Source organism: Schistocerca americana, chromosome 5 (genome assembly GCF_021461395.2).
Source record: "Schistocerca americana isolate TAMUIC-IGC-003095 chromosome 5, iqSchAmer2.1, whole genome shotgun sequence".
Classification (NCBI taxonomy): Eukaryota; Metazoa; Arthropoda; class Insecta; order Orthoptera; family Acrididae; genus Schistocerca; species Schistocerca americana.
Genome location: NC_060123.1, coordinates 667,214,542 through 667,238,294, shown reverse-complemented (window position 1 = coordinate 667,238,294; position 23,753 = coordinate 667,214,542). Strand labels below are relative to the sequence as shown.

At 47.8% G+C, this 23,753-nt stretch overlaps 1 protein-coding gene across 1 annotated transcript in view; it reads right to left on the bottom strand.

The window, feature by feature from the left end:
* Positions 1 to 5,845: 5,845 nt before the first annotated feature.
* The window catches only part of LOC124615680 (lysozyme-like), a 36,000-nt gene continuing 18,092 nt past the window's right edge, over positions 5,846 to 23,753 (bottom strand). Inside the window, exons 4-5 of the mRNA XM_047143709.1 lie at positions 20,128 to 20,194; positions 5,846 to 7,091 (exon numbers count right to left, since the gene is read on the bottom strand). Of these exons, the coding sequence (XP_046999665.1) occupies positions 6,958 to 7,091; positions 20,128 to 20,194 (201 nt within the window). The 3' untranslated portion in view covers positions 5,846 to 6,957. The remainder of the gene's footprint in view (positions 7,092 to 20,127; positions 20,195 to 23,753) is intronic.

Below are 23,753 nucleotides of genomic sequence, written 5' to 3'. Positions count from 1 at the left end.
GCAAATGTTCGTAGTAAATACAATTTGCTGTTCTGGGATGACTATTAAAGACACAGATCGTCTCCGCGTGCGTATCGTGTCATCGCGCGTCTCAGTCCACCAGGGGACCAGGACACAGCGCGGTAAAGATGAAGTACGAGGTATGGAACGTTCCGTGGTGGTAAGGTTAACGTTCGTAAGATACTTTACGTGGTCATCACAAACTGGGAAAATGCTGTTCGTCGAAGGTCGCCAGGGAGGAGTAGAGCCTCCAGTCAGCCTTAAATGGCTACCATTTGGGTTTACATACAGGTGGGGGTAGGAGTCAGCAGACGGATGGTGCACGGGAAATGGTCGCTAGAGTACGTGTCAGAGAGAACGGACCACTCGAGATGACGGGCAAGCTGGGCAGTGCAGAGCGAGAGCTCCACATGGTAATGTGAGCGCGCGAGGTCTGAAACCAACGTGGGTGCTCCAGTGTTAAGACAGTCTGCTGTGTTGATTGAGAGGATACGTCAAGAGGGAACCTCTCAGGCATTTTTCCGACGAGCCCATAAGTGGACAGAGGCCGTTAAAGGCGCCGAGCAACAAGAAGGGGTGAGGGAGGTGACCAGTAAGCTGGAGTGAGTCTGCCCTGGTGATAGCCAATGGCGGGCGGATGCAGACTTTACAAAGAGAGAATGTGAAACGAGGAAAGAAAACGCAGACTGCAACAGCTTGCAGCTGGGTGTTCAGTGAGATGGTTTGGCTATGGACGTCATCCCGGATGAACAGCATGACTCCCCTATGAGATGGAATGCCGACTCCAGGGGCTAGGTCAAAGGGAACCGGAGGGAAACGCGGGAGGTCGAAGTGGTCGTAAGGATGCAATTTCGTTTTATGAAGGCAGAAAACAGCCGGACGCTGCGATTCCAAGAGCAGCTGTATTTCCTCCTTGTTTGATTCCATGACCGTTCCATTATAAAAGAGTCATTACGGGGATAGGGGAGGAGGGAACAAATGAAGGGTAGTTACGTCTGTGGCTGGCAAGTGCCAGCCTTCGAATGCTCACCACTACAGAGCACAGCAGCTGCAGAATACTGTTTCATCAAATCTGCATTCTCCTTGGATCGGCCTGCGGATTCCAGGGCAGAAAAACAGAAGGTGCTCATCGGCGGAATGGAGGTCGGCTGGGTGAGGGTATAACAAGGCGACACCATTGAAGAGGATCTCCGAGTTGGGGAGGGAGAAAATCATTTGTATTTGCTCGGCATCTTAGCGCCTTTGCGGTCGACACATGACGACTCAGACTTTTTTAGCTGGAGATAAGTAAAACTTTTTTCACAGGAGTATTCATTTTGTCGCTTCTGCCCTGCCAGTTGCGTATCAGGTGATTTCGTCACATGCGGCGAAGATTTTGGTAGCTTGTTGCGGAGCTGCAGGAGAAGGAGACAGGATACTGGACGATGTCACAACTGCAGTAGTAAGTTTGACGTCGCTAGTATGCATGACCATGTCCCTTGTGGAGCGAAGCGTAGCAAGAGCGGTAGTATGACTGCCAGATGGTAAATTGCAGGGTTTTCTACTAGTCCACAAGTTGCGAGCGACGGTCGGGTACCTTTTCCTCCACCTGGATCTCCTGGACAGCTCGCTCAGCGAAATACACGAGACATTGACAGGGTGAGATTGCATAGTCGCCATAACAATTGATACAGTGGGGACGAAGTGGGCAATCACCCTGTGAGGATATCTACCTTAAGTAACATTTGGCCGTGTTTTGACAGGACACTCGAGTGTGGTTATCAGATTGACACATAGCAATGGGGGGTGACTTCATATCCTGCCTTAGTCTTTGATTGGAGCGCTATCCGATCAAATGTGAGAAAGAATGTGCGTGTGTGCACTAAGTTTGCATCAACATTTGCCATTACCCGATGCACCATACTTACGCCCTGATCAGAGATAAGTCTGGATTTCTCCTGTCATTCCATTAAGCAACCGAGTGCAAATAACACTAAGCGAATAGTTCAGTGTATGATATGCGTCGACAGGAACAGGATTCCCATAGAGGAGCGAAGCTGTAAGCAGTTGTTGGGCTTGAAAATCACGATTGGTCCCCAATAACGAAGTCCCATTACGGGAGCGAGAGCAGGATTTCATAGGGCCTCAATTGCATCAACACCTTTCTGAATAATAAACGTATTAACTGTAGCAAAAGACTGATCTCATTCAGTACGTGACACCACGAGGAATCGAGATGCAGCTGGGAGAGTCGTTGAATCTTTAGTCTCATTTCGTTTAGGTTTAGTAGATGAACACGGTGATTGGATCATTGCGAAAATATCTTCCCTCATTGCCTGCGTCTCCCACTGTGCCCCTCTCAGAGGGACCTCATCCACCTTAGGTGATTGTTCACACCCCCGCCCCCCTTCCGAACTGATAGACAGACCAACTGGCAGTTGGGAAGGTAACAGCTCAGGTAGTCACCCAGCCCTGAGCCTGGCCTGGCCTGTACAAAAGAGTACATACAAGCCCTACCTGTCTACCCAGGGCTGAGATTTACACTTTATGCTGTCATCTGATACTGATCAAATGCGTGGGCCGGCCTTCAGGAGCGCACAGGGAGGAAGGAGGAACAAAGAAATCTCAAACGCCGAAGCAAGGGAAGGGAAGAAGATGGAGAACGAAGAAAAACAGATGGACTGGTCCGATGCCACGGTATCGAAACTTCGGAACGAATTCCCGAAACTATCCAAGACATTCCATAAGACAGTGGGAAAAGAATAGCAGTAGGGTGGACATGCAGCATGAAAAGGGAAGAGATGCTGCAAAGGCTCGGGACCTATGGTAGGCAAGCACGAACTCTCCAAATAGTCGTGAGTTTCCGGGGGGGGGGGGGGCGGGGGAGGATCCTACCAAGCCTCGAAGACTACTGCTAAAGGTGCATCTTTGTCAGTTCCTCAGGAGTTACGTTGGCACGATAATCTAACTATGCAGCTCTGTCCTACAGCTGTTCTGGAAACGAATCTACAATCAAAACAAGCACTAATTCTATACTTTATAGCCGCGCAATAAGGGCCAGGGGAAGGATGGACACTATTTCTCGTTCGATCTGCCAGATACATGTAGATGCACATTTTGCAAATAAGAGATAAGATTAATACACTCCAGGAAATTGAAATAAGAACACCGTGAATTCATTGTCCCAGGAAGGGGAAACTTTATTGACACATTCCTGGGGTCAGATACATCACATGATCACACTGACAGAACCACACGCACATAGACACAGGCAACAGAGCATGCACAATGTCGGCACTAGTACAGTGTATATCCACCTTTCGCAGCAATGCAGGCTGCTATTCTCCCATGGAGACGATCGTAGAGGTGCTGGATGTAGTCCTGTGGAACGGCTTGCCATGCCATTTCCACCTGGCGCCTCAGTTGGACCAGCGTTCGTGGTGGACGTGCAGACCGCGTGAGACGACGCTTCATCCAGTCCCAAACATGCTCAATGGGGGACAGATCCGGAGATCTTGCTGGCCAGGGTAGTTGACTTACACCTTCTAGAGCACGTTGGGTGGCACGGGATACATGCGGACGTGCATTGTCCTGTTGGAACAGCAAGTTCCCTTGCCGGTCTAGGAATGGTAGAACGATGGGTTCGATGACGGTTTGGATGTACCGTGCACTATTCAGTGTCCCCTCGACGATCACCAGTGGTGTACGGCCAGTGTAGGAGATCGCTCCCCACACCATGATGCCGGGTGTTGGCCCTGTGTGCCTCGGTCGTATGCAGTCCTGATTGTGGCGCTCACCTGCACGGCGCCAAACACGCATACGACCATCATTGGCACCAAGGCAGAAGCGACTCTCATCTCTGAAGACGACACGTCTCCATTCGTCCCTCCATTCACGCCTGTCGCGACACCACTGGAGGCGGGCTGCACGGTGTTGGGGCGTGAGCGGAAGACGGCCTAACGGTGTGCGGGACCGTAGCCCAGCTTCATGGAGACGGTTGCGAATGGTCCTCGCCGATACCCCAGGAGCAACAGTGTCCCTAATTTGCTGCGAAGTGGCGGTGTGGTCCCCTACGGCACTGCGTAGGATCCTACGGTCTTGGCGTGCATCCGTGCGTCGCTGCTGTCCGGTCCCAGGTCGACGGGCACGTGCACCTTCCGCCGACCACTGGCGACAACATCGATGTACTGTGGAGACCTCACGCCCCACGTGTTGAGCAATTCGGCGGTACGTCCAACCGGCCTCCCGCATGCCCACTATACGCCCTCGCTCAAAGTCCGTCAACTGCACATACGGTTCACGTCCACGCTGTCGCGGCATGCTACCAGTGTTAAAGACTGCGATGGAGCTCCGTATGCCACGGCAAACTGGCTGACACTGACGGCGGCGGTGCACAAATGCTGCGCAGCTAGCGCCATTCGACGGCCAACACCGCGGTTCCTGGTGTGTCCGCTGTGCCGTGCGTGTGATCATTGCTTGTACAGCCCTCTCGCAGTGTCCGGAGCAAGTATGGTGGGTCTGACACACCGGTGTCAATGTGTTCTTTTTTCCATTTCCAGGAGTGTATGAATCACAATAAACGTTTGGAACTTACAATTTGGAAACAAATTATATCAGTTATTAGATTACAATTATGTCAGGAAAACTACATTATTACATTAAATGGAAAAAAAATCACAAATGGAAGACAATTAATTACACAGTAACGTTAAGATTATGGAGCCATTTCCTGGCATTGTCCGTTAACTTGTGGAGCGACATAAGACAGCCGTCTCTGAAACCATGAATGTTACAAACCAGAAGATGGTCCATTGTTTGTACCTCGCCACAGTCACAACACGAATCGTCTGAATAGCCCCATTTGGTTGTTTGCTGTCTGCATCGTCCAACTCCCGTGCGAAGCCTGTTTAGAGCCGACCAGTGTTTCCTGTTGAGATTTAAGCCTTCAACCCTTTTGGTTGGGTCGTGTATTAGGTGATGGTTTCCACGACGCCTCTTCTCAGACCCTGCCATGCATTCTTCCATTCAGCATCGATACCCTCTGTGCCCAATGTTCTGCTCCAGACGATAGATTTTCCTGGACTCCAGTCTCGTGGCTCCTCCCTTGTCGGCATGTATGGGTAGCCTTGGGTTTGCTTCAATTTTTACTGCTATGTCCTGGGTTGCTTTCTCTCTACGTATGGAAGCAGGAGCGATGTTTGCCAGCACCGGAAGCCACTCATCGGGGGTTGGCCTGATGTTGCCGATGACGGTTCTAAGAGTGGCATTTAGTTGTACATCCACTTTTTTGGCGTGCGGGCTTCTGCTCCAGACTGGGGCACAGTATTCTGCAGCGCTATACACCAGTGCCAGTGCAGCAGTTCGTAGAGTGGCAGCATCACAACCCCAAGTGGTGCCTGCCAGTCTATTGAGCAGACTATTTCTCGTCTTTAGCTTTTGGGCAGTATCAGTTAGGTGTTGTCTGAAAGTCATGCTGCGATCTAGCTTAATACCGAGATATTTTGGGAAATTCTCGTGGCTGACAGCTTTACCATTTATAACCAGGCGCACATACCTTCTCGCTTCCTTGTTGTTTAGATGCACGATTGTGCTTACTGTTTTTGTCACATTGATTTTTAGATGCCATGTGTCAGTATTTTTTCAGTGTAGCTAGATCATCATTTAGTGTTGATTCCAGGTTTTCAAACGAGTTACTTTGCACTGTAATAGCTAAATCATCTGCGTAGGCAAATTTACGTGAGTGCAAATCAGGCAAATCTGCTATATAGATGTTGAAGAGCCAGGGAGCTAAGACATCCTTGCGGAAGACCATTTTTTAGGGTATGCTACTTGCTGATTTCACCATGGACATAATGAAATAAATCTATACAGTGCATTCCATTTATTTTTCCAGAGGTTCACTCCACCATACTACACTTACAAGAATGGTTAATGCATCATAAAATATGGTTCCGTCTAACTACAATAGTTAGCAAACACCGGGAATCACACAGAAAATATAAGACAGTTAGTACAAATCAGTTACCACAGCCTTACAAAACAGCTTTTATTGAACAAACTAGAAGCTATTTACCCAGTCAATACACCAATTTATGAGTGTGATACATGCAAAACAGCTGCGTCATAAAACGTAAAATTCACAGCCACAGAATGTCATGGAAATATAAACTGACACGTACAAAAAAGTAAATGAACTAGCTTTAACTACTAGACATACAACATTCGTCTTGAGCGCCATGCTACTTCATCTCAAACATTGTTTTGTTGTGTTGGTGTCTAGTAAATTATTTTCACGTAAGCTATACTGTTGGAATACGGATATCTGATATTCGATTACAATATCTGCTGATGTCTAATGCAATTGTGAGTTTTGTATGGTCTTCAGCTGCGACGTAATATCGGCAATGGAGTAAAAATAGGATGAAAATATACGACAAGGTGTAAGTTGTATTCACAGAATTACTGCAACATATCAAGGACATTAATTTATTACTTATGAAGTGCTCATTCCTCGAATCACTACTCCTCTCCAAGCTGATAATTTTGATCTACATATTCACAAAAAATTTGTATCTAAAACAAGGGAATCAATCTTTTAAGTCCGTTGTTGCTGTAACTCTTTACAGGATTTGGAAAGTCCAGTCGCTGTACACACACTGTACTGAAACTTCTGAGACTATAGGTTTTTCAGTGTCTTTACTATGTCTAAGAGGTAATTCTGGTTTGATGGGAAGAAGCACAGACGCTCATATCCTGACAACTTTATATTTGAATCAGAACTCTGCAGTCGATGAGGTATTGCACAGGTACACAAGGAAATACAGAAATATCCAAGACTGTCGGTAGGTCGTTACATTCGAGGTGTTCGATGGCGTTGCTTATAATCTATGGTGATGGTTGCCATGGGTTGAGTGCGTTCTTTTCCTTGTTGCCATCCCACGTGGTACCGGTTTGTAGTGAGGTGGACGGCAGCGAGCGTCAGCAGTTTGAAAGATCTGGCAGAGGTTTGTCCTTGCAGCGGTTGATCCAGCCGTACCACGCGTTGAAGCCCTGCCGCGAGTAGATGAGGTGCGCGCACTCGCAGTCGTCGTCTATGTCGTCGTCAAGCAGGTCTGCGGGCATAGCGAGACTGGTCATTAAACGAGACAGCAGTCTGGGTTACAGAGACAGGTGGCAAAGCCTGAGGCAATACTGGCCTTACGACTTGTTTTAGAAGTCGGATCAAAGAAAGGTAAGCCTGCGTTTGTAGTATTTGTGGATTTAGAGAAAGCTTGATAGTGCTGAGGAAGACAGGTTCTGAAATTCCGGTGGTAGCAAGGATAAAATACGTGAAATGTTTTATATACAACCTTAACAGAAACCAAACTATAGTTTTAACGATCTAAGGGCATGGAGGGGAAGCAGTAGTTTAGAAAGAAATGAGTCAGGATTGAGGACTGTACCTGATATTAAGTCTGTACGTTCAGCAAGCAGGAAAGGAAACGAAGATGAAATTTGGAAAGTGAATTAAAGAAATAAAAACTTTGAGATTTGCCGATGACTGTCAGACAAAAAACCTATAACCTATAATGACAAAGGAGTTTAAAGAGTGGTTGAACGAAATGAGTAAGTGGTTAACGCTAATAGAATGTGGTAGAATTAAATTTGCCGATGTTGAGGAAATTAGAAAATGAGACATTAAAAGCAGCAGACGAATATTCTAGTATATGATGACAGTAACTGTTCTCGAAAGAACAGATACTGTGAATGACCGTGCAGCTTTTCCCTGGAATAAATGATGGCTAACTGAAACCCTCAGCTGCCGACAGGTGGTGTTGATATACCTCGATGTGGACAGCTGAAAATGTGTGCCCCGCCCGGGACTCGAACCCGGGATCTCCTGCTTACATGGCAGACGCTCTATCCATCATATATATAGTTAAAGGCTACCCAGCCATTGACCTTCGTCTGTGCAAATGCACACATTTTGCCCAAACTCTTACGGGAATCGCCAAAGCGTGCGCGAGTAATGAGTGGATGGGCAAATGTCTATAAGGTACAATTACATATGTAGAATTGTGGACAGTTGGAAATGTGAGTCTCACGGGAAGCGTGCAAGGGATAAGTCCCTGCAGTCGCGGTATTCATCTGTGTCCTCGGTGGCTCAGATGGACAGCCGGCACAGTAGCTCAGCGTGTTCGGTCAGGGGGTTAGCAGCCCTCTGTAATAAAAAAACTGAGCTAATCGATCAACAACGAATTTAAACGGATGTCTAACGACGTCAGCCCTGAGCAGATGAAGCGAACAAAATGAGAATTAAAAAAAAATTAAAAAATTGATAGAGCGTCTGCCATGTAAGCAGGAGATCCCGGGTTCGAGTCGCGGTCGGGGCACACATTTTTGAGCTGTCCACATCGAGGTATATCAATAACACCTGTCGGCAGCTCAGGGTTTCACTTAGTTATCGAATATTCTAGTATTATTGCAGAAAGGCAACTTATAACCTAAAAAAATAGAGAGGTTATAAAATGCAAACACGTTACAGCAAGGAAACCCTTTCTGGAAAAGACACTGTTAGTATCTAATATACATTTAAGTTTTAGGAAGTCTCTTACTGAAGTGAAAAGTGGACGATAAATAGTTCAGACAAGAAGAAACTGGAAGATTTCAAGTGTGATGCGACAGAAGAATGCTGAATAGATGGCTGAATTTATTGATTCAGTGATGAGGCGGTGCTGAACCGAACTGGAGGATAAAGATTTATGGTGAACTATGAAAGGATGGGTTCGATTGATAGACATCTTCAAAGGTCAAGGAATCTCCAGTTCTGGAATGGAGGGAAGTGTGGTTGGTTGGTTGGTTGGTTGTTTGAGGTTAAAGGGACCAAACAGCAAGGTCATCAGTCCCTTATTTCAAATAGACTCCATTCTGCTAACGGGACATCTCAGTATAGTCAGAAAAATAAAACGGATAAAGGGGAAACGTAAAAGGGCAGTCACGTTGTCATTAGTAAAAACAAATAAGGGAAGTTGGCAAGAGAACGAACCCAACACTATGCTGAAACAGCATAGGCAAGACCACCTGTGACTTAAAAGGTACAACTGCTATAATGCAGAAAGTACGTATGGGAATAGAAAAACTAACCAAGCCTTAAAAAGAAGGGGTAAAAACAGAGTAAAAGGGAAAGAAAAGAGGATTCCGGTCAGGGAGGTGAATCGGGAATCTCTGAACACTGCCTACAGTGGGAGACACCCAGACACTCACCGCCCTGCCCCAACACCAGAGGGAGATTAAAAACTTTAAAACTGAGAATAAAAACCACTCTCCCGGAGGAAATCTAGAACCAGAGAGACCATCCGGGAATCGTCAGCCAACATCAAAGGTAAAGTGTGGGGGAGTCTGTACTTAGCACGCAGAGCCAAAAGAAGGGGGCATTCAACCAAAATGTGGGCCACTGACTGGAAGGCTCCACAACCACATAGCGGGGGTAGCTCATCACGCAAAAGGAAACCATGGGTCAGCCTGGTATGGCCAATGCGGAGACGACACAGCGTGGTCGAGTCCTTGCGGGAGAGGCTAAAGGAAGAACGCCATGGGCCTGTATTCACCTTAATGGCACGAAGTTTATTAGACAGTGGAGTAGCCTCCCAAGAATTGGCCCATGACTGTGCAAAGTGGGATTTGATGTGAAGCCGTAAATCCGCTGCAGGAGGGGTTACAGAAAACGGGGGGTAAGTAACTGCTCCCCCAGCCAAACGATCAGCGAGCTCATTACCCGGGATACCCACATGGCCCGGGACCCATAGGAAGTCAATGGAACAAGCAGCACGGTGAAGATCAGCGAGATGGTCATGGATGGCAGAGACCAAGGGATGGCGCGAAAAACACCGGTCAATAGCAAGAAGGCCACTCATCGAGTCCGTACATAACAAAACGCGGTTGTGTTGGGATTGTTTAATAAAGGTAAGGGCCCGGGAAATTGCCATCAATTCCGCAGTAAACACCCCACATGAGGGTGGCAGTAGATGATTTTCCGTTCCAACAAAGGACGTGAAGGCATACCCAACATGATCAGCAGATTTAGAGCCATCAGTGTAAAAAACAACAGCATCCCGAAACTCCCATAAAATTTGGCGGAAAAAGGAACGGAACACCACCGGGGGGATGGAATCTTTCGGACCGCGGCGGAGATCCATCCGAATTCGAGGCCGAGGAACTAACCAAGGAGGGGTGGAGGGGAGGGAGCGAGGAAGACAGGACAAAGAAGGAAGCCGAAAATCACGGGTAAGAGACGCAAGGCGCAGCCCAACCGGTAAACCCGCCCGAGGGCGGGAGTCAGGCGGGTGACGTCCATGGTCTGGGAATAGGATAGAATAGGAAGGATGAGCGGGAGAAGAACGGATAGTAAGGGCATAAGACACCAGAAGCTGGGACCGCCGAACAGAAAGGGTGGGGGATCCCAGCTTCAACCAGGAGACTATCAACAGGGCTAGTAGGGAAGGCACCGGTGGCCAAACGGATACCACGATGGTGGACTGGATCCAGCACGTGCAGCGTGGAAGGAGCAGCTGAACCATAAACTTGACAACCATAGTCCAAACGTGACAGAACTAGAGCACGATAAAGACGGAGGAGGAGGGAACGGTCCGCACCCCAGGAGGAGTGGGCAAGGAAGCGAAGGACATTGAGTTTATGGAAACATCCTACCTTCAGGAGTCTGATATGGGGCAGCCAAGTGAGCTTGTTGTCGAAAAGAAGACCTAGGAAACGAAACTGTGGAACCACAGGCAATCTTTGTGCAGCAAGATAGAGCTCTGGATCAGGGTGGACCGTAGTACGGCGACAGAAGTGGACCACCCGCGATTTTAAAGGAGAGAATTGAAACCCGTGGGAGAGGGTCCATGCAGAGGCACGCCGTATAGCCACCTGGAGCTGCCGTTCTGCAGATGGCATCGAGGAGGAACTAACCCAAATGCAGAAATCATCCACATACAGGGCAGGGGCGACCAAGGGACTGACAGAGGCCACAAGTCCATCGATAGCAATGAGGAAAAGAAGGACACTCAAGACAGAACCCTGTGGGATGCCCGTCTCCTGGGTCCGTGGAGAACTAAAAGCAGTACCAACTCGAACTCTGAATGACCGATGGATCAGGAACTGGCGGATAAAAATCGGGAGGGGGCCCCGAAGACCCCACTGATGAAGGGTTAGTAAGATGTGATGGCGCCAGGCCGTGTCATAGGCCTTGCGAAGGTCAAAAAACACTGCAACCAAATGGCGGCGCTGGGAAAAAGCCTGCCGAACTGCGGATTCCAAGCGAAGCAAATGATCGATTGGAGATCGTCCCTCTCGAAAGCCACACTGGTAAGGGGACAATAGATCCCGAGATTCGAGGACCCAAGTGAGCCGACGGGCTACCAGCCGTTCAAGTAACTTACAACCAACATTGGTCAAACTAATTGGCCGATAGCTGTCAACAGATAGGGGGTTCTGACCAGGCTTAAGGACAGGAACCACAATGCTATCCCTCCACTGAGAAGGGAAGTCACCCTGGAGCCAGATACGGTTAAACACCCGAAGAAGATGGTGCCGTTGTGGAGCACTGAGATGTTGAAGCAGCTGGTTATGAATGGAATCTGGGCCAGGAGCCGTATCATGAGAAGCAGATAGAGCAGAAAGAAATTCCCATTCAGTGAAAGGTTCGTTGTAAGATTCTGACTCACAAGTGGTGAAACATAAGGTGACAGCTTCAGCCTGCTGTTTTTGATGAAGGAAAGCAGCTGGATAGGAGGCCGACGCTGATGCCACTGCAAAATGGGTCGCAAGATGTTCTGCGAGAACTAATGGGTCCGTACAAATGCCATCTGGGAGGTGAAGGCCTGAGAGGGTGGACTGCCGATGGCAACCTTGGAGAGAGCGAAGTGTAGCCCATACCCGTGACAGAGGGACAGTGGAACCAAGGGAAGAAACGAATCGTTCCCAACATATCCGCTTGCTCTGTTTGATTAAATAACGGGCTTTAGCGCGAAGGCGCTTAAAGGTAGAAAGGCTGGCTACAGATGGGTGCCTCTTAAAGTGTTGCAAAGCTCGACGGCGATCACGGATGGCAATGGCAATGGCCGTACTCCACCACGGGACTTGCCGACGACGAAATTGTCCAGATGAGCGCGGGACAGCAAGGTTAGCAGCGCGAACAATCGCGTCAGACACGTCACGTAGGACGTCATCAATACAACCCGACAAAGAGGGAGAAAACTCGACCTGTGCAGTATATAGAGGCCAATCGGCACGGTGGAAAGACCAACGAGGTAACCTCTCCATCGGGGAGCGGGAAGGGAGCGTGATAATCAACAGGAAATGGTCACTATCACAAAGGTCGTCGTGTGGCGACCAGTGTAATGAAGGGAGGAGAGAGGGAGAAGAAAGAGAAAGATCAATGGCAGAAAAGGTACCATGACCAGCACTGAAATGAGTAGGGGAGCCATCATTAAGAAGGCACAGGTCGTGGTCTGCAATAAATTGGTCGATAAGAAGACCTCGTCTAGATGGAAAGGCACTGCCCCACAAAGGATGATGAGCATTAAAATCCCCAAGGAGGAGGAAGGGAGGAGGAAGTTGCTGAAGAAGGGTGGTTAAGGCAGCAGGTGTAAGAGTCCTGTCAGGAGGGAGATAAAGATTGCATACTGTGACTGCAGAGTCTAAGTGGACCCTAACAGCAACTGCTTCCAATGTAGTTTGGAGAGGAATCCACGTACTAGCAATGTCTGTACGGACCAACGTACAAACGCCACCAGAAGCCCGCAAGGGTCCGACCCGATTTCGACAGAAAACACGGAACCCACGGAGGGTCGGTGAGTGAGCATCAGTAAAATGAGATTCCTGGAGAACCAAACAAGCTGCTGAGTAGGACGAAAGAAGGGATTTCAATTCCGGAAGGTGACGATAGTAGCCATTACAATTCCATTGGAGAACCACAGAACGATGGTTTAGATGAGGGCTGAACACGCTAAATCCAGTCATACCGCCGGGTCCCCACCCGTCACCGACAAGGAGGGGGCGACATCCATAAACGACAGGTCAGAATCCGGTTGTGAAGCCGGGGAAGGGACCTCCGGTGACACCAGAGGCTCTTTGTCCCGGGACTTATGTTTCTTCTTCTTTTCAGGCTGAGATCGAGGAGGGCTGTGTGGCATAATGGAGCCAGCTGCAGCAAGATCAGGAACAGAAAGAGACCGGGCGACCTGGGGGCCGATAGACCGCGGCTCTCGCGGTCGCCGCGCTGCAGCAGACCTTTGACCTGGAAGGTGCCGGGAAGGGGCATCCCGGGAGAGGCGCCCTTGACCGGCAGACGCCGAAGGAGTGGGACACTTCTCCGGCTGGGGAGGGGGAGCGGCGCCCAGAGGAGAAGGTGTGGGAGCCGCAGGGGAGGGGGGAAGGAGAGGGGTCCGGGACGGGGGTAAGGAAGGGGGAGGAAGGGATGAAGATGTAACCAAGGCGTAACTAGATGTCATGGACACAGGGTGCAATCGTGCATATTTCTTACGGGCCTCTGTGTAGCTTAAACGATCAAGAGACTTATACTCCTGTATCTTTTTTTCTTTCTTATAGACTGGGCAATCTGCTGAACGTGGAGAATGACTACCATGACAATTTACACATACAGGAGGGGGAACACAGGGACTCCCCTCATGGAGTGGACGTCCACAGTCACCACAGAGAGGGTCCTGGGTACAGCGAGAAGACATGTGGCCAAAACGCAAGCACTTAAAACACCGCATAGGAGGTGGGATGTACGGCTTCACATCACAGCGATAGACAATAATCTTAACTTTCTCAGGAAGGGTATCCCCTTCAAAGGCCAGGATAAAGGCACCAGTATCAATACGATTATCTTTAGGACCCTTCTGAACACGCCGAACAAAGTGAACACCCCGCCGTCCGAGATTGTCCCGAAGTTCCTCATCAGTTTGAAGGATGAGGTCTCTGTGAAAAATCACACCTTGTACCATATTTAGAGACTGGTGAGGGGTAATGGACACGGGAATTGTGCCAAGATGGGTACAGGCACGAAGGGCCGCAGATTGGGCAGCCGAAACAGTTTTTATCAGTAATGAACCCGACCGCATCTTGCTCAGGGAGTCCACTTCGCCGAACTTGTCTTCAATGTGTTCCACAAAGAATAAAGGTTTGACACTGGTGAAAGTATCTCCATCAGTCCTGGTGCAAACTAGATAACGGGGGAAAGGTTTTGCCCCTAGACGACGGGCCTGACCCTCCTCCCAGGGGGTAGCCACGGAAGGGAAGGCCGAAGGGGCAAGAGAAGCAGCACTTGAGGAATCAGTACCACGCAGAGAGACGGCCGCAGAAGAGCGGCCAGAGGTTTGGACCCTTATGCGTTTCATCTGCATAGCGTCCGCCCTGATACCACCCACTCCGATCAGGGGCTCTCCTCACGGGCGCCACCCAGCCACAGCAAGGGCCGTCTGGCACGGCGGCCATTGCCGGGAGTTCCGATGCTCCAGGATGACGAGCAACCACTCCAAGGCATGCATGAGGAGGTCGCATCTCAGGTATCAGAAGTGTGATCCCTGTGTGTTCAGGGGGCTCAACCAAAAGGGTACATAGCGACCCCACCACACGGGCTGGCTACCGTGCTGGCTATGCACCCTAGCATCAGACAACGACGTAGAAGAAAAGGTGGAATATACTAGGAGGGCACACGTCGGAGACACTAGGTAAGGTGCTCTTCCCCAAATGGCTCACACTACGGAAGAGAAATTTTGGAATGGAGGTCAAACCCCAGAGGGGGACCAAGGAATGCCAAAAGGAGGAGATGATTACGCAACAAAGCCAGAGTGTAAAACCAACAGAACCAGGAGGATAGCGGGGGCCAACATAAGCAAGGACACCAATAGAGGGAGAGGAGAGGGCGAGGGGAAAGGGGTATGGAGGGGAAAGGAGGGGAAGGGAAAGGAAATGCAGCCCGGGAGAGAAAGAAGGCTGCAATGGCTCGGGGCCCCGTGCTCGCCACGCACGTATCCACGAAAGAGTTGTGGACCCCCTGGGGGGGAGGGAAGTGTGAAGAGTGAGTACTGCGGGCATGTGGCTGGAGGGAGTGGGGGGGGGGGAGTGGTCAGTAGGAGGAGAAGGAGGAGGAGGAGGAGGTAAGAACTGTAGAGGGACACAAGGACTTTAATACGGTAAACATTTTCAAATACAGTTTCCTCACATTAATGTGACTATTTGCTATGTGCTATGTCAACGTGCAATGGCCACTCACAGACTGAAGGTGGCAGCACCAGTTGTTTAAGGCACATAAAGCGCTCGGGGGGCGCGGAAAACAGTGCAGTCGTTTTAATGCGTTAACGCAGCGAATTAACTGATCTCTAGAAGGTAATGATTATTGGCTTTCGGACCAAGGGTGGAAGTATTTCCCAGACAGCTAAGTCGGTACATTTGAGCGCCGCCGTGATTAAATATGCCGTGCATAACAAAATGATGGTCCCCAAAACTGGCACAGAGGCAACTGTGGTGCATCACTGGCAATAGGTGACAGGTGAACGACAGCTGCGGAGATGTGTACAGGTGAATAGATGTGCAACTGTTCAGCAGCTACCTGCCCAGATGAACCAATGGGCTACCAGCAGTCTCCTCGGCGAACGTTCGGCGAACGTTCGGCGAACGTTCGGCGAACGTTCGGCGAACGTTCGGCGAACGTTCGGCGTAAGGACCTCCGCAGCAGGCACGTGATTCATGCTGACTGCTGTTCATCGGTAACGAAGGGTGGAACTTTTACGCCAGTACCGCAAGTGGATGTCCACTGGCGACAGGTGGCCTTTCCAGATGAATCACGTTTTATGCTCCATCGGACAGGTGGCTGCTGGCGTTACGGCGTGAAATGCCTGGAAGCGAGCACCGTGCAACCGGGAAGGAGCGGTATGGTCTGGGGAATATTTTCGTGGCATTGATTGGATGATCTCGTCATTCTGGAAGGCACATTGGATCAATACTTCTACGCATCTATCCTTTGGGAACGTGTCCACTCCTACAGGGTGTCCAGAAAAGGGCTCCCTGATTTCAAAATTAAATATCTCGAAAACAAAGATCGATAGAGGAATGCAGTAAACGGTACGTTTATTGTGAAAGCTGTAAGAAGTTTATACAGCAGTTTGAAATAATAGTTACAAAAGCTGCTAACAGATGGCACTGTACGCTTTAAAGCTCATATCAGCATACATAAGTGAAATAATCGTATGAAAACAATCTTTGCAAACAATCACATCACAGTGTTTTCAAAATGTTCACCATTGGCACTACAGAGGTGGCGCAAACGAAGAATGAAATTCGCCATCACATTTCGTAGTGTCTCAACCGAAATGGATTCACATGACACAGAGATCGCCGATTCAAGCTCGTCCAGCGTGGCGGGATGCTTCGGGTAGACCATGTCTTTCACTGTGCCAAACAAAAAAAAAGTCACAGGGAGTCAAATCCGGCGAATATGGAGGCCAATCCATGCCTGCACCAGTAAATTTGGGATATTACAAAGCAATGACTCGACTCCCGAAGTATTCCTCAAGAAAGCGAAACACTTGTTCGGTCCGATGTGGTGGGTCTCCATCTTGCATAAACCATTCAGTACCTGGTCGATCCTCTAACGCTTGCTGTGTGGCGACAAATTGTTCCAAAATTGCAACGTAACGTCCACCAGTGACCGTTTCTCAAATGAAAAAAGGGCCAATAATGCCTCTGCTCCATACTGCAGACCACACAGTAACTTTAGGAGAATACAGAGGTTTCACTTCACACAAATATGGCTTTTCGGAACCCCAAAATCGCCAGTTCTGCTTATTCACGTATCCATTCAGGTGGAAGTGTGCTTCATCTGTGAACCAGATGCAGCCAACATCAAATACTTCACTATCAATCATTGTGAGCATCTGATTAGCAAACGCAACCCTTTGTTGCACAGCTCGTACGGGTATGGCCCGGTGCGTTTGAATTTTGAATGGAAACATGTGTGGACTCTCAGTATTTTCTGCGTGCTGGAATGCTTCAAACCAGTCTCAGATGCAATTCTACGGACGGATGACATTGGATTTCGCTGAATAATTCCAGAAACTGTGGCGATATTTTCAGGCGTAACTGCGGTTTGCTTGCGGCCAACATGCCCCACTAGATCATCAGTTTCGCTGCCTGTTAGTTGAAATATTGCGAAGAGCGTGCGAATGGTTTTCGCATCGGGTCCTTTTGGAACATTAAATCGTGCTTGAAAACTTCGCCTTGTTGCCGTAGGACTCTCTTCTAACCTGTGGTACTCTAGCACCAGAAAAACGCGTTGTTCAATGGAGTACATGGTTTTAATCTCTTCCTTCGGTACGCTAACCCCCTTTCACGTTTCAATAGTGGAACTGATCGCTCGGGGATCGGATCACTATTTATACTAGACATTACGTATGGCATTTACAGCGCCATCTGTTAGAAGCTTTTGTAACTATTATTTCAAACTGCTGTATAAACTTCTTACAGCTTTCACAATAAACATACCGTTTACTGCATTCCTCTATCGGTCTTTGTTTTCGAGATATTTAATTTTGAAATCAGGGAGTCCTTTTCTGGACACCATGTATATGCAGTTCGATTTTCCTCGCCACGACGGCATCAACCAGGAAGACAATGCTGCTTGTCACAGCTCACAGTGCACGTACGGAGTTCGAAGAGGACTAGGATGAGTTTGCCGTACTATCAAACTATCCGGATTTAAACCCAATCGAGAATGTATGTGATCACCTCAATCTGACTTCCTGCACGTCTCGAGCTGCAAAAGGTGGCGGTTAAAGGCTTCTGATAGCTGGTCACAGTGTGACCAAACAGTAAATGTGGGTTGCGATAGTTACTCACAAGGGAACCTCCCCATCGCACCCCCCTCAGATTTAGCTATAAGTTGGCACAATGGATAGGCCTTGAAAAACTGAACACAAATCAATCGAGAAAACAGGAAGACGTTGTGTGGAACTATGAAAAAAATAGGAAAATATACAAACTGAGTAGTCCATGCACAAGATAAGCAACATCAAGGACAGTGTGAGCTCAGGAGCGCCGTGGTCCCGTGGTCAGCGTGCGCAGCTGCGGAACGAGAAGTCCTTGGTTCATGTCCTCCCTCGAGAGAAAAGTTTATTTTCTTTATTTTCACAAAGTTATGATCTGTCCGTTCGTTCATTGACGCCTCTGTTCACTGTAACAAATTTAGTGTGTTTTGCGACCGCACCGCAAAACCGTACGATTACTAGGGGAAAGGACGTGTCTCTCCAATACGAACCGAAAACACTTGATCGCTAGGTCATAGGTCAACCGATTCCTCCACAGGAAAACACGTCTGATATATTCTATATGACAATGGTGACGGCATGTGCGTCACATGACAGGAATATGTTGTCGACCCACCTAACTTGTACACTTGGCGAATGGGTAAAAAGATTCTTCTACCTTGCCCGATTTAGGTTTTCTTGTGGATGTGGTAATCAGTCCCAAAAAAGTGATGAAAACATAAGAGTGTCACATAAACTGCAACAAATGAATGCAACAGTTCTCCCTGTGCTCTGTCAAAACATATGTTTTTAACGTTTTCAAATTTTTCCGTGTATAGACCGTCAAATCCTGCATATGTCCAAGCAAATCTGAACATGTCCTGGGATTTTGGAGAGCGAAGTTCATTACATAAAAAATTAAATGTTATGACTTGGCAAGACAGCCAAGTCACAATGAGAGGAAGCCGAAAGGCACGCGTTAAGCTCACGCAGATTGGCGTGAGGTCTGGAACAGTTAAGGGAATTAATAGTAGCAAATAAAGTACGTAGTTGATATAATACTTAACTTTAATCCACAATTGTAGAACATCTCTCGTTACTGTACAAGCTTCACAATATTAATTATCAAATGCTATGGCGCCTTGCTAGGTCGTAGCAAATGACGTAGCTGAAGGCTATGCTAACTATCGTCTCGGCAAATGAGAGCGCAATTGTCAGTGATCCATCTCTGGCAAAGTCGGCTGTACAACTGGGGCGAGTGCCAGGACGTCTCTCTAGACCTGCCGTGTGGTGGCGCTCGGTCTGCAATCACTGACAGTGGCGACACGCGGGTCCGGCGTATACTAATGGACCGCGGCCGATTTAAGGGCTACCACCTAGCGAGTGGTGTGTCTGGCCGTGACACCACATTAAACTATTCACTCGAGGGAAGACTTGAACCAAGGACCTCTCGTTCCACAGTTACGCTAAACACTGGACCACGGCGCTTCTGAACTCACATTATCCTTGATGTTGCCTATCATGAGCATGGACTATTCAGTTTGCATATTTTGCTTATTTTTTTCATAGTTCCACACAACTTCTTCCTGTTTTCTCGAATGATCTGTGTTCAGTTTTTCAAGGCCTATCCACTGTGCCAACTTATAACTAAATCTGAGGGGGATGCGATGGGGAGGTTCCCTTGTCAGAGTTGGAGAGGCTTGTACAGTTTCGACGAGCGTGGAGAGCTGAATCAAACCAGTCTTCTAAATGAAAACAACGTATTTCAGCTAGCAGAGGAAACAGGGGCCATGTGGAACACTACGTTCAACAGTTCTTGCATCAGAAGTGGTAGTTTGTGTTCGTGACCGAGTCATGCACAAGAAATATCAATCCTGTCGGTAACAGTCCTGCTAGGAACCTGTAGACCCATTACATAGCTTGAAGGTTGCTGCACCCTAACAATTATCTATCAGGAGTTGTACCGTTCTCCGTGTATAGAGAAGTGATTGCAAGTAAGGAGAAGTGTTACGTAAAACTTGATTGTGTCGTATACTTGCATGTGTTTCTGCACTCTTAAGAGGCATCCTGTACCACAATTCAAAATAACACTTTCTACCTTGTTTAATTCTGAAGTCTGGCAAACGTTCCACATTTTTTTACGTTATATAATCTGATGAGCGCTTTGACTAACCCAAGTATGTGCATTTTGAAGGGGTGTACTATAATCATAAGCATTTTAAAATGGCTTCACATTCGGATCTGCGCAGTAATAAAAGCAAAATAAGAAGCTGTTTCAGTCTGTCCAATGACAGTGTTACACAATGTCATTCAGCTAATCTACGAGAGTCAACGGACGTTAAACACACGCGTAAGTGTTTACCTTTGCAAGCAACGTGGCAGTATCCCTCAGTACCGTTCCAGCTATCGCACCAGTAGCGGTTGTTGATCTGTGGACAAAACGGAAGTTACTTATTTCAAAATAATGAATAGTAAAATGGTAATTGGAACTGGGAATAATGTGACACCGTTAGGAAATATGGTAAACGTACGAAAAATAAGTTAATCATGATCATCCTTCACCAAGTAACACGTTGCAATCACAGCGGATGTTTCAGTGCATTATAGATTACCCCAAATGCTGTGGACGATCATTATTACCGTTGTATGACATTCCTGCATGGCTATCTAAGTGGGTGCAGTCAACGTATTTCTGCTCTTGCGTCCCAGGCTGCTGTAGATGATAGCAATTTCTGAGTGATAAACTAAGGCAATTTCCAGTTACGCTGCGATCCAAGAATGTATTGACAGTACGATTTTAGTAATTAGGCATATACGATAATGTTCGAAGCTGAAGAAATGCATTAATTTTCTGCCACGGTTGGGACTTTAGCCTGGGTATCACAGCTGCAGGGACTACCCTAGTCCAATACCCTCCCTAACACTTCGAGTCACGTGTTCAACTTGTACCAAGTGCAGGTGGTCTATAGATCTGATGTAATTAATCAAAATATCCACGGGTGTACTGCCGGTCTACAGTGTCCAACGGGCACAATATTTCGGCGATCATACATGTCGCCATCATCAGGTGAACTGACGGACTGAGCTCCTGTGAACGTGCCAGCACGGAGATCCGTACGCTATGGCTGCTCAGAGGGAACTGGGTTCGGTCGCGGCGGCGGCCGATTTAAATACCCTCCGCCCGCGGCGCGCTCCTTCCGCCGTCCGCGCCCCGCGCCGTGGTGGAACAGATTGCGACGGTGTCAGATGACGTCGGTGTGATGGCTCTGTCCGCCGTGGTCGTCAAAACTATACGTTTGCTCGATTTACTCATGGTTAACCCAATCGCTGGTTCCCAAGCCTTGCTAAGATTATAGCCACAGTCACGGTCGATTGGGTTAATCAAGATCAAGAGTAAATCGAGCAAACGTATAGTTGTGACGACCACGGCGGACAGAGCCATCAAACCGACGTCATCTCAGACGCCGTCGCAATCTGTTCCACCGCGCGACCGTGGCGCGGTGTGCGGACGGCGGACGGAGCGCGGCGCGGGCGGAGGGTATTTAAATCGGCCGCCGCCGCGACCGAACCCAGTTCCCTCTGAGCAGCCATAGCGTGCGGATCTCCGTGCCGGCACATCCACAGGAGCTCAGTCCGTCAGTTCACCTGATGATGGCGACATGTATGATTGCCGAAATATTGTGCCCGTTGGACACTGTAGACCGGCAGTACACCCGTGGATATTTTGATTATCAAATACGCCGGAGAAACTCAAGAATCACTGATGTAATTAAATTTTCATTCAGACATAAGAGTCAACTTTATCTATGATAATGATAGAAGCTGAAGAAATAAAATGTGCGCTAGTTGCGGGATAAATTAATACGTCGATCCAGGGTTGCGTTCTTTGGCGAGCAGTTGGGATCTTACCCACCTGTGTGTAGTAGTACATTCCCTTCCGTCTCCACCCCTGCTCCAATAACATTGTAGACGACACAACCAGCGGTTCCACAGTTACAGCCACTGAGCGTAGTAACATTCACGTAACTCTCACAGATGCCACCTGGTCTCTGTACCCACCAGCACCTCTGCCAAAACTATTTCTTTTTAGCTCTTTTAGGCTGTCAGTTCGTAGAGGTAACTGTGCCTCCTAAGAACTTCTTGGTCGTATCTGTTCCAGAGCTCTTAAGTCAGTGGTCTTTCAACTTCTTTGATCAAGAGCCATTAATGAAAATGTGGGGAGGTATCTTGGGCTACATATCAAGCAATGTAATTTCACAGAATGAGATTTTCACTCTGCAGCGGAGTGTCCGCTGATACGAAACTTCCTGGCAGATTAAAACAGTTTTAATCTGCCAGGAAGTTTCACATCACCGCACACTCCGCTGCAGAGTGAAAATCTAATTCTGGAAACATCCCCCAGGCTGTGGCTAAGCCATGTCTCCGCAGTATCCTTTATTTCAGGAGTGTTAGTTCTTCAAGTTTCGCAGGAGAGGTTCTGTAAAGTTGGAAGGTAGGAGACGAGATACTGGCAGAAGTAAAACTGTGAGGACCGGGCGTGAGTCTTGCTTCGGTAGCTCAGATGGTAGAGCACTTGCTCGCGAAAGGCAAAGGTCCTGAGTTCGAGTCTCGGTCGGGCGCACAGTTTTTATCTGCCAGGAAGTTTCAATGTAATTTTAGCTAGTAAGCTTCATAAGACTTCTCAGCAGACTACCTACAGTAAGTAAGCGATGAGTTGGCACTGATCGTTAGAAGTGTACAACCAATCCCAGCATTTTGTGTCCGCTGTTCTGTGTTTGAGCCTGCTGCAGTCTTCTGCGAACCGAAAGTTTTGACACTGCTACTGCTTGATTGAGTAGTGGTGTGTTGACTGTGTGAGCGGGTTTTTTATTGATTGATACCAGTAACTGAACTTACGTTTAAATGCATTATACAGTACGAGGCATCATATATATATTTAATGTTTTGAATGGCTTTTCTTTTCCTCATTGTGTTGTATTACAACGGCTTTAATTTAACGTTGCTTCTATACGGAACTATCGCATTTGAAGATAATGTCTGTAGAGCGCACTCACAAATCCATCTTAATTCAGTGTCAAAATTAATACCATAGCAGATGATCAGTACGAGTTGTCATGCCAATGAATTGTCAGTACTGGAAGACAACAAAACATCCCCCTCTCACATCCTATAAACCCGCAGTGGCCACCTACTTACGCCTCTCTGAGGTAAGTGGCCTGCTTTACTTAGCTCACATTAAAATTAATCACGTCTTAAAATATTGTCTCTAATTTTGTTTCGTACCGAGCAGGAAAACTGCGCTTAACAAGCTCCTAGTACTAAAATACGTATTTGCATTCGGCTGTACGACCATTCTGACGTAAGTATGACCTAATAACGTTGACACGTTTCCAAAACCGAATTGGACAAAACACGTAATTTATCTTTTCAGTACTTTGCAACAGGGTTCCTTACATCGTAGGACGAAGTCCTCCTTGATCACAGTTAATAAACGATTCAAAGTCTTTTCATTTTGAGACACTTTTCTGCTAAGTTTATGTAAATGGTGACTTCTTCCTAATCCGTACATTTATTTTCTTAATGCTTCAATATTCACGGTACGTTGCGTCACCACTGACTGTTTACAAAAACTCGGCAAACTTATCTTTTTTGGTACTTATTACTTAAATCCCAAATCGCTTGTGAAATCTATTCAGATAAACGACTGTGTTTCTTCGAAAATACAACACATTTGAGGGTGGCTTCAGGAAGTGGGTCCAAGCGTAACATGGTCATTGAGATGGTTCCTGCAATTTGAGTTCGGAACTCTAGGGAATACTCTGTGTAAACAGTTTAATCATATTTAACCTCCAAATATTTAAATGCCCTCATCCATCAAGAATATTATTTCTTGTTCATAACAGGTATTCCCCCTGTGCGGTAAGTAGTATGCGTGAGGTGTCCTTTTCTGCTTCCACCCTAACAGTGTTTTGGCCTCAATAACTTAGC